General features: G+C 36.2%; 1 protein-coding gene across 6 annotated transcripts; it reads left to right on the top strand.

Annotated features, from left to right (window-relative positions):
* The first annotated feature begins 2,282 nt into the window (after positions 1–2,282).
* Positions 2,283–15,658, top strand: LOC110767813 (protein ROOT HAIR DEFECTIVE 3-like). Of its 6 annotated transcripts, none has more exons than XM_088250476.1 (23): positions 2,287–2,451; positions 3,186–3,341; positions 3,830–3,896; positions 3,992–4,094; positions 4,622–4,692; positions 4,792–4,855; positions 4,945–5,010; positions 5,126–5,173; positions 5,249–5,311; positions 5,431–5,487; positions 6,045–6,203; positions 6,270–6,338; positions 6,428–6,528; positions 6,991–7,069; positions 7,432–7,597; positions 7,839–7,963; positions 8,706–8,968; positions 9,227–9,323; positions 9,410–9,571; positions 9,950–10,054; positions 11,043–11,137; positions 11,248–11,344; positions 14,665–15,052. In XM_088250476.1, exons 1-23 carry the CDS (start codon positions 2,388–2,390, stop codon positions 14,776–14,778), a joined length of 2,391 nt encoding a protein of 796 aa, XP_088106602.1. In that variant the 5' UTR covers positions 2,287–2,387; the 3' UTR covers positions 14,779–15,052. The 6 variants fall into 6 exon arrangements, 5 of the variants coding, with proteins under 5 accessions (XP_088106603.1, XP_088106602.1, XP_088106601.1 ...); XM_088250475.1 differs by having other exon boundaries at positions 3,171–3,341; XM_021971465.2 differs by lacking the exon at positions 14,665–15,052 and adding an exon at positions 15,179–15,658 and having other exon boundaries at positions 2,289–2,451; positions 3,171–3,341.
* Positions 15,659–17,448: the final 1,790 nt, after the last annotated feature.

The raw sequence follows: 17,448 nt of genomic DNA, 5'->3' as shown, positions 1-17,448 counted from the left end.
TGAAAATTTGTAAAACACCTTCTAAGCACCTTAACATTTTCCGAGCCTCACACGTTGTGGGTTCTTTGTTTTTTCTTCAAATTTTAATTTTGTTTAGAATAAACCTTGTCAAAGTTTGAGTCTAGAAAATTTTTCCTTTTCTTCAAATTTTTTTACCTTGTTAAAATTTGGATTTGGTGGATTTTTCTTCAATTTTTTCCCATGTTTTATTTATTTATTTTTTTAGGCTTAAATGTCAAAATGGTTCAAATATTTTTTTCATTTGGCCAATTTGGTCCATGTATTTTCAATTTTACCAATTTAGTCCTCGTGTTTTAATGAGTTAACCTATCTTTTCCATCCAGTCAAATTAACGTTAAAAAATTCATAATTATTTAAATCGGACCGGACTGGTTGTGTATTATATTATTTTTTTTACAAAATTATTTGAATCCAATGCTACATTTTTAAAACAAAACAATGTTCATTGATTTTGTTTGATTTTGGCCTATTGAATTATTGAAATTTTAGTACTTTTTTAAAACACTGTGTTCATTGATTTTGTAGGACACAATTGGATATCGAAACGATTTCCGATTTGTCTAATTTTTTGCAAGAATGATCTATGAATGTAGACTTAAAACATAGATGGTTTGGATCATTGAAAAAATATTTGTAGGGGACCCTAAAGGATGTAAAATTATTTGAGGGATCCCTCAATAGAAGGGAACTGTATATATATACAGAGCTTCCATTGAGAGATCCCTCAAATAAGCTTATTTGAAGGACACCCTTGTAGAGCCCACTTCGTATTGTATTTTAAGAATCCAAACCATCTATTTTATAGATATTCATTCAAAGATCATCTCTACAAAAAATCACTTGAATCTGATATTATTTGACCACCCAATTGAATTATTGAAATTTTAGTACTTACTTAAAGCATCGTGTTCATTGATGGTGGTGGAGGTGGTGGTGGTGGTGGTGGTAGAGGTGGATGTGGAGGTGGTGGTAGCGGTGGGTGGTGGTGTGGTGGTGATAGAGGTGATAGAGACAGTGGTGGAAAACGATGTCATTTAAAAAAATTAATGATGGTATTATGGGAATTGAAAAAATTCATTAAAGGCTTTAATATGCTTCTTGTGAAAATAGTTTTGAAAAGCAACCTAGAGGCTGCTTTTAAAAGCTGCTGTCAATAGGCCATTACTCTTAAAATAATCAGGATATTTTATTTTTATCAAACACTTTAAATCGAACTGAACTTAGGCCAATGGCTGAGCTAGCATGGGACCAGTGTGGTCCCAGGCCCCCACTCCAATTTTACCTCTTTTATTTGTATATTATATATGATATATAATATTATAATATATTACATTAATTTTAGGATATTTACCCTAAAATAAAATAATATATTTGGTTCTTTTCGTATACAGATAAACCATAAAATTTCCTGATCTCCCTTCTACTCATCTCCCTTAAATTTTCTAGGTCAGTTTATGATATTTGCACTAAAAACTCTCTTCCTCTTTTGTTTAAAGTTTTGTGTTTTTTTTATTTTCCTCATTTTTTTCATGTATGAGTTGGGTACCTTAATATAGCGCTTTATGAACTTTTTTTTTTTTTCATTTCTTTTCTCTATTGGAATATAAATGATTAATTTTGAAGTCTTTAACAGTGTAGATGATAAAATTAGTATTTAACCAATTTAAAATATGATATTCATTATAATTATGAAGAGAATACAAGTTTTATTAAGGGCCCCCTCTAATGTGAAATCTTGGCTCCGCCATTGGCCTACCAAACTGTACCCATCCCTATTACCAGCTACATCACTCCTTAAATAGGTGAACTATATATTGCATATGGCCTTAGAAGGGCGGGCTAAATTTTGGAAGCATATGAATATGAGTTACGAAATTTACTTTCGGCGAGTGCTGTTATTTGTACCACATTTATGAATCACATTGTTGAACACCTTAGTACAAGTGGATCCTACACATATTAGTGGAGTCCACTTTTAGTAGAGACGTAATAAGCAAAGTGGTCAAATAGTATTATTGATTTTGGGCTGTGGTGCCCTGCGGCCATTTTTGTCCTTGCGAGTGTGGTCAAAGCTTTGGGGTCAAACATCAGTTTGAGAAGTTGCTAGGTAAGTAGTAGCCCTTCCAATAAAGTCAATACAAATTGTTTAGAGTAGTAACCCCCTTAGAATATTATAAATATGTAGCACGGTACTATTTCAAATATTGTATATTAGCAACCAGTGTTCATTGGGGTAAAAAAAAAGCAGCAACCATCACCTCGACAACAACACCACCAGAGCAACCGCTTTAGGCCAAGGAACCTCTCATCAACTAAAAGCTGCTTTGTTTGTTCCTTCCCTCGTCTTCACACTTTTGAATCGCAATATGGAAGCTGCCGGCAGCTCTCGGGGATTGCTTAATGGGGAACAAATCGTTGAAGGAGATGATGGTGAGTGTTTAACTTTTAAGTAGTTGTGAGTTAATGTTGTTGTTTCAGTTGATCGGACGTTACATTAGTATATATGCATAGTTTGCTAAGTTATTAAAACCAAGAGAGAATCGTACGGTTAGATTTCCTTGTAAGAATTTTTCTGTCATGTGCATGGGTTTTATTTGGCATGCATATTGTTGTTGAGGTAAAAATTCAGGCATCATCAACACATATAATCCATATCTGGACATAATTCAGCCTTGGTTTTACACAGACCTGAATCCGGAGACATCGCCGGCAAGAAAGCTTTGTTTTTTTTTTTGGGTCAATGGAGCGAAAGCTTCGCTGTTAACTGGAAAGTGTGATTATTGTTGGGTTGTTCTTTGTTTGTTCTTTCAGCGGTAAGATGGGAAAGATCAAGTTTTTTGTTTGTTTGTTTTTGTTTTATGAATATTTCTGGGCTGAACAATTTTTTCTTTATAACTTACAAGTTCCAGGAAATGTATATGACGTGGGACGAAGAGGAGAAATATATAATTAAGGGGTTCAAATACAATTTGGTTTTTAATAACAAAAAAAGAAAAAGAAAATCATATTTAAAAGAAGCTGTCGTGTCCTATCTGAAATACATTGACTTTGTAAATTGTACATATAGGTCTTTTTCTTTCTATATAGAACGTTTCTTAGCTTTGGAAATCCAAGACTTTCGTTGACTTTTTCCATCTGACGTATTTCAGCATTTTCTCATCCAGCAACAGCGAGCAGTGATGACTGCTACTCTACTCAGCTTATTGATGGTGACGGAGAGTTCAAGGTCGCTGAATTTGAAGAGTTCATCAAAACCACAAAGTTTGCTGACCGAGGGCTTTGTTATTGTGCTGTCGCCATTGTTGGCCCACAAAGTAGTGGTATGCATTCTTATTTATTTATTTATTTTCATCTTCATTTGTGACGTTTCATGTTCTACTTTAGAATGCGAAAAATAACACTCAGGTTATAATGTGGGACATTTTCACCTTCACATTCTCACAGAAACATGAATTAGATGAAGTAAATTTTTGGGTGTTTTGAAGGCTTAAAGCTTAATCACATGGAGAAGAAGGGTTTTTCGTCACTAAAACCATGGATATAATCACATAAATTCCAATGGAGTCTGTTCTCTGTTTTCTTATCTGATACTCATATACGATTAAGTTCTATTTGGATTAATTCAGATTAGCGTTGGACGATTTCCTAAATAGCAAAAAAATAAATAAATATTTTCCCCAACCGAGAGATTGCATCAGTATATTTTACCTTACTATAGTGAGATGGCACATGATATGAGAAGGTTTCACATCCCTAATTTGTTTGTTTGTTTTTGTATAATTCTTTTTACTATTAATGATCTTACCAGGAAAAAGCACACTAGTAAATCGTTTGTTTCAGACCAACTTTAAAGAGATGGAAGCCCTCAAAGGAAGGCAAGTTCTCTCATAATGCTCAAAATGAAAAATTATTTGCCTTGTGTTTTCTCTTATTCACCAGTAATATGACGGGATATGCTTTCTTTTTCCAGGTCTCAAACAACGAAAGGTATTTGGTTGGCAAAATCTCCCAACTTTCAGCGGTTTACTCTTGTCATGGACATAGAGGGTACAGATGGGAGAGAACGAGGAGAGGTGCCTTTGACACCCTGCTTTCCGTTTTCATCAAATTTCAACATATGATCATGCTTGAATTGATGTCATTATACCGGTTTTCATCAACTTCTTCCATATATTCTACTCATGGTTTTCTCGATGATCAATTTTTAGTTCCGACTCCAGCTGCCTTTTGCTTCCTCTTACTTGTAGCTTACAGATTACTGATTGTTTTTCTTTCCTGAAATTACATAAGGTTTCATGTGCCCCTTCCCAACAAGTTCAACTTTTCTGTACTGATAAAGAAATCTTCAGTTTTTGACTAATGGTTCTCTGATTGATCTCAAAATGTTATGCCGCAACACCAACTTTAAGAGGGCAGAAAGTGGATTCTTTCATATCCACTCTTCTTTCCATGTTTTAAAAATAATGCATAATTCTATCAGGATTGTTTTTCGATGTTGCAATCTACTTATAGAAATGTAAATCTGATCTCACTGTCAAGGAGGCGTGCAGTACAAAGTGTATAGTCTCTTGCTGCTTATCATTCGGTTTTTTATTTACAGGATGATACAACATTCGAGAAGCAGAGTACCCTTTTTGCCCTCGCTGTTTCAGATGTAGTGCTCATTAACATGTGAGGTTTTTCTTTTTCCCCTTCTTTATAATATTGACTGTTTGGGATTTGTACTTTTTCTGTCGGTTTGAGTAATCTTCTTTAGAAACTTTTTCGTAGGTGGTGCCATGACATTGGCCGTGAGCAAGCTGCAAATAAGCCTCTCCTAAAAACTGTGTTCCAGGTATATTCTTCCTACCTACTACGATTAAACAGTTAATTGAAATTTCAGAAGTTTGATTTCTTGAACTTTATGCTTGAATTTGCTAATAGGTGATGATGCGATTGTTTACTCCGCGTAAGTCAACTCTGATATTTGTCATCCGTGATAAGACAAAGGTTCGTTCTTCTCTTTTGGTGTTTCTATGTGATAGCTTGAGATGGAGCCAATTTTCCTTTGTATTTGTTATTCATTTTGATAGTATGTTGCATTGCTTCCTTTCTTGGTTTGTAGACGCCATTGGAGTATTTAGAACCTATTCTTAGAGAAGACATTCAGAAGGTAAGTCATTTGGTGCTTTTTTTGTTATTGTCTTACTCTTAATGTTTTTCTTTTACCCTCTCTCCTTTACTGCAGATATGGGACTCTGCTCCTAAGCCTGAAGCCCACATGAATACTCCATTAAGTGAATTTTTTAATGTAAGATGTCATGCTTATATAACTGATAAGAATCAATGGTGATTTGATGTTATTGTGGTGACAACTATAAATCATGTGTATTGATTGGCGATGTGTTATGTGTACGACTAAATGGCTAGGTTGAGGTTGTTGCTCTTTCAAGTTGTGAACGCATGGAAGACCAATTTACAGAGGAGGTATGGCATATGCATACGTGCTATGTGCATATACAGGCACCGTTTAGATTTTTCTTCTCTTTGAGCCTTGGACACCATGTTAAATTGAAAATATGTTGTATTATTTGTTCATATAGAATACAAAATAAGCTATCTTGATACTTACGGATACTTTAAATTTTATCTGGGAAGGAGTGTAAAAGGATTTTCTTGAATAGGGAAAGAAGAAAATAACTAGGCAGGAGTTGCTGGATATCTCAAATATTGCTGCATATTTTATTTCTATGACACTTTGGCGTCTACCTTATAAATTACTTCTAATTTCTCTCATTTATTTGTCCATCGCCATTTCCTCTCTCATCTTTTGTTGCATGCAGTTTCTGCTTAAACAAACCGATTGTCCCATTTCTATTGTTATTCTAAACTCCCCGCGTATTCAAATTAATTCATCTTTTGCCTGTTTGCTTCTTTTTTTTCTATTTGGTTTCTAGTTTAGAATACAAATAACGTTTTGCTGTATGAAGATATTTGGCATGTCGTCGTTTTCTTTCCTTGGTAACTTATGTTTGTGAGTTAAGGTTGGTTGCATGAGGCAGAGATTCTTCCATCCTAATGAACATGGTGAACTTGCTGGAGACCGTCACGGTGCAGTTCCTGCTTCAGGATTTTCTTTCAGTGCAGTCAAGATATGGGAAGACATCAAACAAAACAAAGATCTTAATATTCCTTCCCACAAGGTAAACCTGCGACTATGATATATGCATGTAAATTTGAAGAAGCCATCCATAACTCTTCCATTGCAGGTCATGGTGGCTACTGTACGTTGTGAAGAGATTGTCAATGAGAAGTATGCCGCTTTTGCAGGAAATAAGGTGTTTTTTTTTTCTTCCTATATTGCCATATTTTCCATTCTTCTTCAAACCTAGTTCGATGGCCTTGAATTGGTTTGGAATTGTCACAGGAATGGAGTCAGTTGGAAAAGGCGGTTCAATCTGCTACTGATCATGATCATCGTGGCTTTGGAGATAAGCTCAGTAGAATACTTGATACTTATATATCAGAGTATGCATCTTTCATTTAGCTTTCTCAGCTTGTAGGCTAAAGGATATGATTTGATTTTAATGAGATAAGCTCTGTACATTGACTCGTCAAGATCCTCTTAATATCGCCTCCTGAATGGTGGCTGATCAAGTGTAGTCCATGTTAGTGGTGTGAGGTTGAGGCCTTGACAAAAGATGGAAACAACACACAAACCAGAAAAGGGAAACAAAGTGGGCATTAGTTTTTGGATGTCTATATGGTAGTCTAGAATACACTATTGACGCATGCCAATTTATATTCAGATTTTTTGGTTGACTTCTTATCTTTTAGAAACATGCATGTAAGATTTCCTTCATTTACAGTTCAACCAAGGACCTTAATGTTTAAGATATCTGTTGTCTCCAAGTTCTGACGCACACATTTTCCCTTATATATGGTTGAATAGTTCCTTACTTTTAGTTTTATTTGTTTTAACAATTCTAGGTATGATGGAGAGGCTACATATTATGATGAAGGTGTCAGATCTGAGAAGCGCAAGCAGCTTGAAGAAAAATTGCTGAAAGTAATGAATCTGGATATCATTTTTTGTCAAACTATATTACAATGTGTTCCCCCTCCCCTTCTTTCCTTGTGCTATAGATAATAGATGGCTGAAATATAACAGTGCAACCGAGACTTAACGGTTTCATATTTTTAGAAAATTTTGCCTCAAAGACCAAATTGTGTTTATTGTTCTTTTGGTTGTGATTGATTAGATTTCTGTCCTGCATCATCCTCCAATCTTCCATGCCTTTAAATTTTACAGAGGCTTTTTGAGGCTTTCCTAGTGCGCGTTTACCCTTTTTTTTTTCTTCAGGAAAGAATGACTTTCCAATTTTGATTATCAGTTCAATTACCTTATTGATTATTTCACTATTTTGTTAGCTTGCTCAACCTGCATTCAAAGCTTCGCTGAAACATATAAGATGTTCTACTCTGGATAAGTTCAAGGAAGCATTTAAGAGGGCCTTGGACGGGCAGGAGGGATTTTCTGTGGCTGTTTCTAATTGTACCGAGTATTTAATGGCTCAATTTGACAAAGATTGTGCAGGTATGTTTTGGGAATGCCATTCCTTGAGCCAAAATTGAAAACTAAAGCATAAAACGCAAAAGATGAAATACAAACTAAGAGTTTATCCAATTAGTCACAAGTTGAGTGAAATTTTGCTTCCTGCCAATTAGTCAGTCAATTACAATTGAAGATATAATTAATGAGCCTTTTGAATTGGCGTCATTAATATGTGTTTCACTTGTTTGTAAAGCACAATGAGATTAACTCGTTATTTATGCAGATGCTGCTATCAAACAAGCAAACTGGGACACATCTAAAGTAAAGGATAAACTCAGGCGTGATATAGAAGCCCATGTTGCTTCAGTTCTTTCTGACAAGATAACTCAACATACTGCACTTTGTAAGGTATAATAGCATATATTTGTTCGTTGTCTTTTCTGATATAGTTGGGGTTACTAGTATTCATAGATTCAATGTAGTTTTGAGATGTTTTTTTTAAAAAAAACAAAAAAAAAGGTATTCAATCCCTATATGTGTTGTACTAAACTATGGACTTCTAGGTGTGGGGTTTTATTACAAAATGCCTCGGTACAATTATGAGTGGACCACCTATATTTAAGCTATAGATAATTGTTATATTCTCTAATGTGGGACTTACATATCATGACTTGTATCGAGCCACCTAAACTAACAATCTCCATCTTAGTGAGATCCAAGCCAAGGTAACTCGCCCATTCACAACATTCGCACTTTCCAAGAGTGCGCCCTCACAACTCCATCTTTCGACAAGGATTTTCTTGAGCCTTGCTAGGAGTCCTTGCTCCACCTAGTTGGATGCCACTAGGATTTCCTTGAGCCTTGTCTTTACTCCACTAGCCCTTGCTCTACTAGCCCACTTCACCTTTCTCTGTCGGTCCAAGAATTTTTACTTGAGTCGTCTCCTTGAACATGTCAATGGCTCCACTTTGAACCAAGTGCGTTGTAGCCTCCAATACCAATTGTTGTACCAAAGGGCCCAATAAGAATCCACTATCTATCCAAACCATGCACTAATGTTGTCCCCACCATAACCACCTAAGTCCAATCCTTGGGTTGACTATATTTTCCCAGGAACTTGGATGATTCATGATGTAACTATACAATGCAGGAAAAGTTGGAGGAGTTGTTATTAGGACCAGTGAAAGCCCTTCTAGAAAAAGCTAGTAATGAGACCTGGCCCACAATAAGGACACTTCTCCAGCTAGAGACTGAATCAGTTTCTTCTGGGAGCTGGAATGCACATCGTGGCTTTGATATGGATGAACAAACCAAAGCCAAAATACATGCAAGTCTAGAAGAACATGGAAGAGGTGTGGTTGAAGCTAAAGCCAAGGAAGAGGCTGGAAGGGTTCTGACGTCTATGGTGGCCAGGTAGGAAATTATTACAATGGTAAAATCAGTGGTTTAACCTTGTTTGAGATTTTATCGTATGCAATTAAGATTTTTTTTTTTTTTTTTTGAGGACCTTTCCTATCAAGGAGGGTGATAATATACTAAACTCTCACACACACTACACGGATGCTAGGACTCGAACCAGGACCTTGCCTGGGGTAGCAAATACTCCAAACCACTACACTAGTGGGTTGCAACATATGTAGCCATTATTCTGATGATTTAAATTGCCTACAGGTTTTCAAAAAATTTTAGCCACGATTCTGATTCAATCGAACGTGTTTGGAACCCAAATGAAGATATTAGAGCAATCGCCAAAACTGCTCGTTCTGCAGTATGTCACAATTAACATTACATATATTGAAACTTGAGTTTGATTTTGACCTGGAGCTCTGTTAACTATATTGTTAATTTTTTCAGTCCCTAGAAGTGCTTTCTGTTATGGCTGCGATCCGTTTGCATCATGATGGTGATGAAATTCAGAATACTTTATCGCTTTCCTTCCTGGATTCCACAGATCCTTCTTCTGAAGATAGGAATATTACAAGAATTGACCCACTGGGCTTAAATGCTTGGGAAAAGGTGACCTTTCTTTTGTGCATTGTTTCACTTACGAATTTTTAATTTGTATTTCATGTCCAATGTTTTACTATTATTTGTTTGCATAGATCTTCGAAACCAAAACTATAACTTTCTGGTTCTTTAGCTTCAAAGCTATAGGACCATGGACATGCAAGTGTCTGTGTGGAAAATCACAAATATACAAAGATATATCAGACATATAGTTCAAATATTTTAATTCGTGCAGAAAACGTGGACTGCAAAGTGCCTCCCTCCCTCCCCACCCCCTCCCCAACTCTCTCTCTCTCTCTCTCTCTCTCTCTCTGTCTCATTTTGTTCTAGCCTCTAATTCTCATGTAAGTACCATGTAGCTTTTGTGACTTTCCATCCTTTATATAGATTCCATTATCAAATACATTGATCTCACCTCCTACATGTAAAGATGTGTGGGAACGATTCATGGCAGAAGCCGAGGTCATTGTTTCTGACGCCATTGCTAAACAGGTATGTTATTTCACTTATTATTGGTCATAAAGATCCTGCTATTACGATTTAGAAAGAATAAATATATGGAAACTATATGTACAGTGTAAATAATTTTGTTTGTCTCCCATGATGTGTTATGTGTTCGGCCTTTAGTCTTGGTATTACATTTTTCTTGTTGTTAATAGAGAATGCCTCTAAGGAGTTAAAGAGGTGGAAAAACACATCATTAAATATGGTCTCTAGACTTATGCCCTGTACTTGAGTCAGTGCATGCAGTGTTGCTGTTGTCCTGCATAATTGATCTCCTTTAATTGGCATATATTAGATGTAGAGAAAGACAAGGTTCCAAAGTTCCAGAAACTTGCTTCTCCAGTAGTGCAAATTTCACATTAGCCCAAGAACAACCACAAAGTAGAAGAGGAGAATGGAGTTCAAAGACAATCAAAATCTCATTAGCAATAGAGCAGCTTACAAAATACGAGCATGAACCTAAGTGATGCGGCACACTCACCAAGCTCTTACCAACGGGTTACATCTAATGAAAAGAACCCCTAAAGATGGGTTCGATCCCAGGCGCTTGCGAATAGAGCAGACTTTGTTGGGAGAGGTCCCCGCTTTGCGCCCGACAGTACCTCGAGGGTTAGTCCCCGCAATCGCGCGGGGATACCTTGGTTTTCACCAAAAAAGAACCCCTAAAGATAAATAGTAGCACTTATAAAAAAGACTTGTATTCTTGAAATAAAAAGAAAATTTAATAGCACCAGCAGCTGTCCATAATAAAATTGTAGGTTCCCAAGGTGAGTAGATAGAAAGACTTTCTAGAAAATTACTTTAACCTTTTAACATTAGATTCAAAGTTTTGTATATCATGGTTGAGATATAAATACATTGATGCACATGTGAAATGAGTATCCTTATTAATCGCCCTTTAATAGTTCATTTTTCTCCTAAATTAATTTACTGATACTCATACCTAGTCCATTCCGCATGTTGTTTTACTATTCAGGAAGCTAACAAGCGTAATAACAACTGGTTACCACCTATTTGGGCAATTGTTGCCTTGATCGTTCTGGGATTCAATGAATTTATGGCACTTTATAGGTACATACTTATGCTTTACTGACAGTGACGATAGAAGATGAAGTTGATGTTCTACCTTAAAATTTTATCATCTGCCACTATTCTCACGCATTCTTATATCTTCATGGCAGAAATCCTTTCTATCTGTGTGTCATCATTGTTGTCTTTGTGCTCTTTCATGCCCTGTGGGTGCGGCTGGACATTGCGGGTGAATTCCACAATGGAGTTGTAAGTATCAATTCTATTGTTTTTATTGTTTATTGCTGCAGATTTGGTGAACATAATGCTCTATTCGTCTCTCAGAGGTATTTAGAATGATTTACAAAGTATCCCAATTAGGATAATAAAAACATAATAGGAAAATATCCTTGATAAATTGCCTATCCATCTCTATTAGGTCATGTTGAACTAGGTTATGTGCAATTTTTGTTCTCACAATATAGAATCATCGGTTCCTTTGACTCTACCAATACCATAATGCATAATAGGAAAATATCCGTGATAAATTGCCTATCCATCTCAATGCCATAATGCATCTTCACTTTGATAGTACTTGTACCTTTGACTCTACATAAGAGTCGTCCCCTATCACAACTTCGTCGTCGTCATCTTTCTCATATGTGTCAAACCAAGAATTTTTTGAACACATGATATGAGCATCCGGAATCCAAAATCTAGTTCGAAGAGGAACCCCTTGAAGAAATAGCGAGTCATGATTAACATTGCTATCAACTAATAAAAGATACTAAGATGCTCCATCATGTTTGCACCCTCCTCCATCCGAAGATTTAGGAACTCCTCCTTCAAGAAGAGTTTGTTTGACAATGATTTTGCCGCAAACATCTGTTCGAGCTTTCTCATGTATGCTTTGCGGTGTCTTTGATCGCATTACACAACACTTCATTCGTGAGGTAATTCTTTATGGCCCCTAGCTAACTCATCAAGCGAATTCCACTCCTCTTCCGTCATGGTTTCCAACTTCTTTTCCTTGCCTGCCAAGACTATGCTGATATTCTGCTAGGCTAGGACATGCTTCATCCTTCTTTGCCATTGAGAAAAGTGAAATTGGTACACATGCGACGGGGTAAATTTAAATGCTATTCAAGTAGACACAGTGATCTTCACACACTTAATCCTTGACCAAATATACTTATGACTAGTCAACTGCTAGTCATGAGAAATCATAATGAAGAACACACACACAGAGCATAACAATCTGTACCTTCAAGCCTAGAAGATTACTAGTGACAACCTAAGCACTCAGAAGGACCCGTCAATCTAGTCATCCCCTGTGCTAGCAACAACTATGGTGAAAGTGTGTGAAAACATCATAATCAAATAAACAGAACATAGCAGATAGTGATGACTAGTCAACCTCAAGAACACAAACCCAGAAATGCATGAACATCATGCGATGACTAGTCAACTATCAATAACACAAACCCAGAAAATACATGAACATCATGCGATGACTAGTCAACTGTCAAGAACACAAATCTAGAAAATTACAGAGATGCAAACCAGAAATTGTTCACCCAGAAACCCACCATTGGGAAAAATTGGGGGTCATCAACCGACCAGGATTCCACTAAGCAAAAAGATTCTTTAAAAAAAAAACACTAGCAAGCTCAACAAATCCTAGGTCTATTTAGGAAGATGAGCTATACCTCCTTTGTGCAATCTTCTCCTCCAGCTTAGCAAAACCACCAGCTTGGTCCTTCATGGCAATGACAACTCCTTCTTCAGCTTTTTCATCCCATGGCACTAGCTAGCCAGCTCCAACTTAGATAAAAATGAAATTTGGATTCAAGGAGAAAATGACCCATTTCTTCAAGAAACCATACTCTTGAAGAAATCAATCTTGAATATGACCTAGATATATATGAGAGAGTGTTTGATCTAGCAAGATGAGGCTTTCATATTTCAAATGCAGTTTTCGAAAAATCAATTTGGAAAACTCGAAGATGAAAAATATGAAGGTTTACTCTTGAGGAAGAAGAAGAGAAAGTTTTCTAAGAAGCTTTCCAAAACTCACCCACAAAAGAGACGGCTGCGAAATGAGGAATTCTTTGGCTTTTACCCAAAAATTCCTAAGTCAAAATAGTACACATGGCAGCTGAGAAATTCACAGAATAGGACAAAAAAGATGGTTAGGATCCAGCTGGAAACAGTGAGCTAGAAATCTTACTTATGCAAAGGTTGACTAGTCATACGAAGGAAAGATGACTAATCATAATTTTCAGAAATTTAGTGAATGCAATGTAGTGCAGTGCAGAATTTACCTTTGTCAAACACATTGTTTTCCATCATAATGTAGCCATATAAGAAAACCTAGAGAAGTAATTCTTAATCAAAACTTAGAGCTTGGGAAATTACAATGAGTGCCCTATTACAAAATTGTCAAGGGAAGCCAGAAGAAAATCACAAAATACATACACTTACAAAAAGTTCTCTTTGCTGGTGCACAACTTCAACTTGACCTTCATGCTAGTCGTCTGTGGCTAATTTGACTGAGCGCTACTTTCTCCAGAGAGCTGCTTATAATTGTAAGAGCACTTAGGCATAAACTAATATCCACCGCTAACAGCGGCTCTGATACCACTTGTTGTGCGAAAACACTTCAAGACCTTGTCGTTGATGGACTACGCAACAAGCACACTCATCAACATGCAAAATAGAAGCACTCACACAAACACAAGAATTTATAGAGGTTCGGCGTTGCTTAGATCCTCTTTGTTGATCGCCACAAGAAATTCACTAGTAATAGGAACACCTTTGGTTACAATGAAGAACCCCATTAGCTCCTACTAAACCCTAGCTCTCTTTTATCTAGTGCCCTGCTCAAACCCAATTTGAATTCCCTTGTTTTCTCTCTTGCGAATAACCTAGCACGATGCCTATTTATACTTATAGGACTTTAGTACAACCTTACAAGGAATATGAAACTTAAAATACCTAAAAACCTAGGAAACGCCATCCTAAAACTAGTAGGATCCGTGCTGGAATTGCGCCTGCCGCTCAAGGGCTCCTCAGGTCCGCTCAAGCGCTCCTTCTTTCCGCCTGAGTATGAGAATTGAGCGGCAGAAGCCAATCATCGAGTTTGCAGCCCCTGACTGACTTGTCTCTTTTATTCCTTTTGCATTCTTTAGGTGAGCTAACATCAATAGCAAATAGATCAAATCTCCCAAATGTAAACACCCACTTACACCCCACTGCCTTTCTGCCTTAGGTAGCTCAACCATTTATATCATGAAGAGTTCTCGTGGATAGCTTTCATCTCTTCTAACATAGTAGTCTTCACTTTGGACTGCGAAGAGCTTCTTAGACATTGTTAGGAATAAACACAAATGACAAATTGATTGCAAAAGTTAGATGTGATTCAGATAAGTGATGATAAGACGCAGCTAAATACCAGAAGATTGGGGTTAATTTCAATTTAGTATCCTAAGTTTTTGACAAAATGACATGTTTGTACCTGTTCTTTTAATTTGAATTAATACTTTAGCCCCGTACCTTTTGAAATCGTGACAATGTGATTCCACCGACAGGCCTTAATTGATAACGTGTCCCATATGAAAGCCACCTTTTTTTGTAGCTTTGGTGGAACGCCAAGTGGAGAAATAATCAGCATAAACGAAGCAAATGCCAGCATAACCAATTAGTTTTTGTTGTTGTTGATTTTTTATACTATTTTACTTTTAATTTTTAATTTTTTTTAAAAGTAATTTGTTTTTTTATTAATTTTTAGTCCAAGTGGTGTTCACTTCAGCGAAAAAAATTGGGCTACACATTTGCCACATCAACATTTAACAGAACCACTAACAATCTAAGTAATGGAGGGACTTGAGTGTAGGGTTTTCCTGAGTTTGGTTATGAGGATGCAAACGCAGTTCCTTTGAAATGATGCTTCCTATTTTTCTGCACCACTTAAATATGAAATCCAAGATTAGCTGCCAGCCCTTAAATTTTTATCATAAAATATAAATAACCACAACATGTTACTGTAAAAGGTTCATTATTCGAATTTGACTTGTAATTTGTGTGCTGCTAACTACGCTACAGCTTCCTGGGCTTCAATCTTTGTCCGCAAAGATCGTTCCAACTATCGGGTGCATGATTAAAAGACCAGCAGAGGAAAGGACAAGGCCTGCAGCTAGATGATAAAAAAAGAGCACAGGAAATGCTAGCAGTGATGTTGGTTGATTATTTATAACATTGTCAAGTCATTCATTATTTCATACGTACGCAGTAGATACATGTTGCCCATCCTTTCTTTATTCACCAGCTGCCGCCTTGTGTTTAAGCAAGTCAAAGCTACGTTAAAAAATAAAAGCAGCCAATCAAATAAGGTTTCAAAAAATCTCCTTTATCAAATAGGAAGTAGACTTTTACCCAAATAAAAAAGGATTGGGATTTTATTTTTTGTTCCTATAGATAACTTTACATAGTTATAGTTTTTTTCCTTTGTTTATTTATTTTTTATGAGAATATATTTGTATATGTTTATATGAGGGAAGATTGAAGTTTTCATTGTTATAGTTATATGTTTTGTATCTTATATGCATAGAATATGAATTTATTTGTGTGGTATAATTTATGAATTATGTCCTTAATAAAATGCTTATTTACTGTAGTGCCTCCTGAAACTTTAGTCAAATCTCACTTTACCCCACAAAGTTAAAATGGCCCACTTATCCCCCTTGACTGTGATTTTGTGTTCCATTTTACCCTCCACCGTTTTCTCCATTAATAACTCTATCAATTTTGATGACGTGACATGGCTATTTTAGTTTTTTTTTTTTACCTCAAGTGATGATGTGTCATGTGAATGACACACTTTTTTTGTTTAAATTGAATTAAATATAAAATTAAAAATATATATATAATTACTTGTTTAATAAAAAAATTATATTTAAAAAATGGAAAAATTAATAAATAAAAATCTTTCTTCTCTATGCTTTAACCCTACCCAAATCTAACTCTCCCCAAAGATCAATCCCTAGTCCCAAAGAATAGCATCATCCTTCCTCCTTTCTCCTCTCTCTACAACCAACCACCGCATCCATAACCACCCACACCCCCACCAGACATACAATTCGGTAGGCTACGACAGTGTTGACTTCAGCTCTTTTCAATTTGTCAAGAACATGCCAAAAGGAAACTGGAAAGTTGCTTTGACAAATTTATCATCCCTCTTGTTGTTAGCTCCTAGCTCCTCTATCTTGAAAAGGATGAGTAATACACAACATCTTCTCAGCATCCGTTTTCATCAATGTATGAATTTAGTATGAGCTTCCCCTATTTACTAATTCAGAATGCCAAGAACTAGTTCAAAAAAAGTAGCTGTAACCTCAAATTGTTAAATCCAAAGCTTCCATTTCTTTTTTTCATGTTCTCTTGGCCATTAAGTGATGGTGCGATGGTGCGGTTGACAAGACCTGCCTCGATTCCTTGGAATCCAGGATGATTCCAGTGATATTTCCGACATCATCCCGATGCCAAGCCCACATACTAAAGAACAAGACTTTCTGCCAAAATTTCGGTATTCTCCCCTGAAAAATGGACAAATTCCAAATTTCACAACCTGTGAAAAACACAATTAATATCCCAACTAGCAGCATGCTTCCAATACAAAAAGACAGTTTACAACAAAGGCCTCTGAGCTCACAAATCAAACCCTAGTACGGGCAATAACAGAGCAATCTAAGGAATTTGGTTTACAATAACGATAACAAAGTTTAACGAAAATAAAAGAAACCAAGCTTATCCTACTGAAGCTCGAGGTTTGAAAGCTTAGGGCTCGGCTCTCCTGCTCAGCTCAATCAACTACTGTCTGGGGGTGCAAAAACAGAAAACGTGTGAGTGGACAAAAACAAAGTTTGATTTACTTTGTAAAACAACATACTAACCCCACCGTTTGAAAAATAAAGCCAAAAACAAGCAATTGATACCATATCTACGTAAGCTTTTTGAAATCAAAGTATTCTCACTTTCCCGAGAATATATGAAACTAACCAAACCAAATCCTTTTTTACTTCAATCCAAAGTTCACGAAGAAATGACTCGCAACAACATATGTAAGAATACTTTCAAATATTCCACTAATACATTTATATATATATATATATATATATATATATATAAACTACTATAAATAGTTATGTAAATCCAAAACTATGATAATATATTCTATACCGGTAGACACCTCAAATACCAATAGTATACGAGGTATACGATATACATATAATATATATATAAATAGGTATAAAAGTATCACACCAACTTGAGTACCGGGGATAACAATCCAACCAGGGGATTGTTTGGCTAGCCTG

The sequence above is a fragment of the Prunus avium genome, chromosome 3 (assembly GCF_965620075.1).
Source record: "Prunus avium chromosome 3, drPruAviu1.hap1.1, whole genome shotgun sequence".
Classification (NCBI taxonomy): domain Eukaryota; kingdom Viridiplantae; phylum Streptophyta; class Magnoliopsida; order Rosales; family Rosaceae; genus Prunus; species Prunus avium.
The sequence above is the reverse complement of the archived record's forward strand: the minus strand, read 5'-3'. Positions and strand labels throughout refer to the sequence as shown.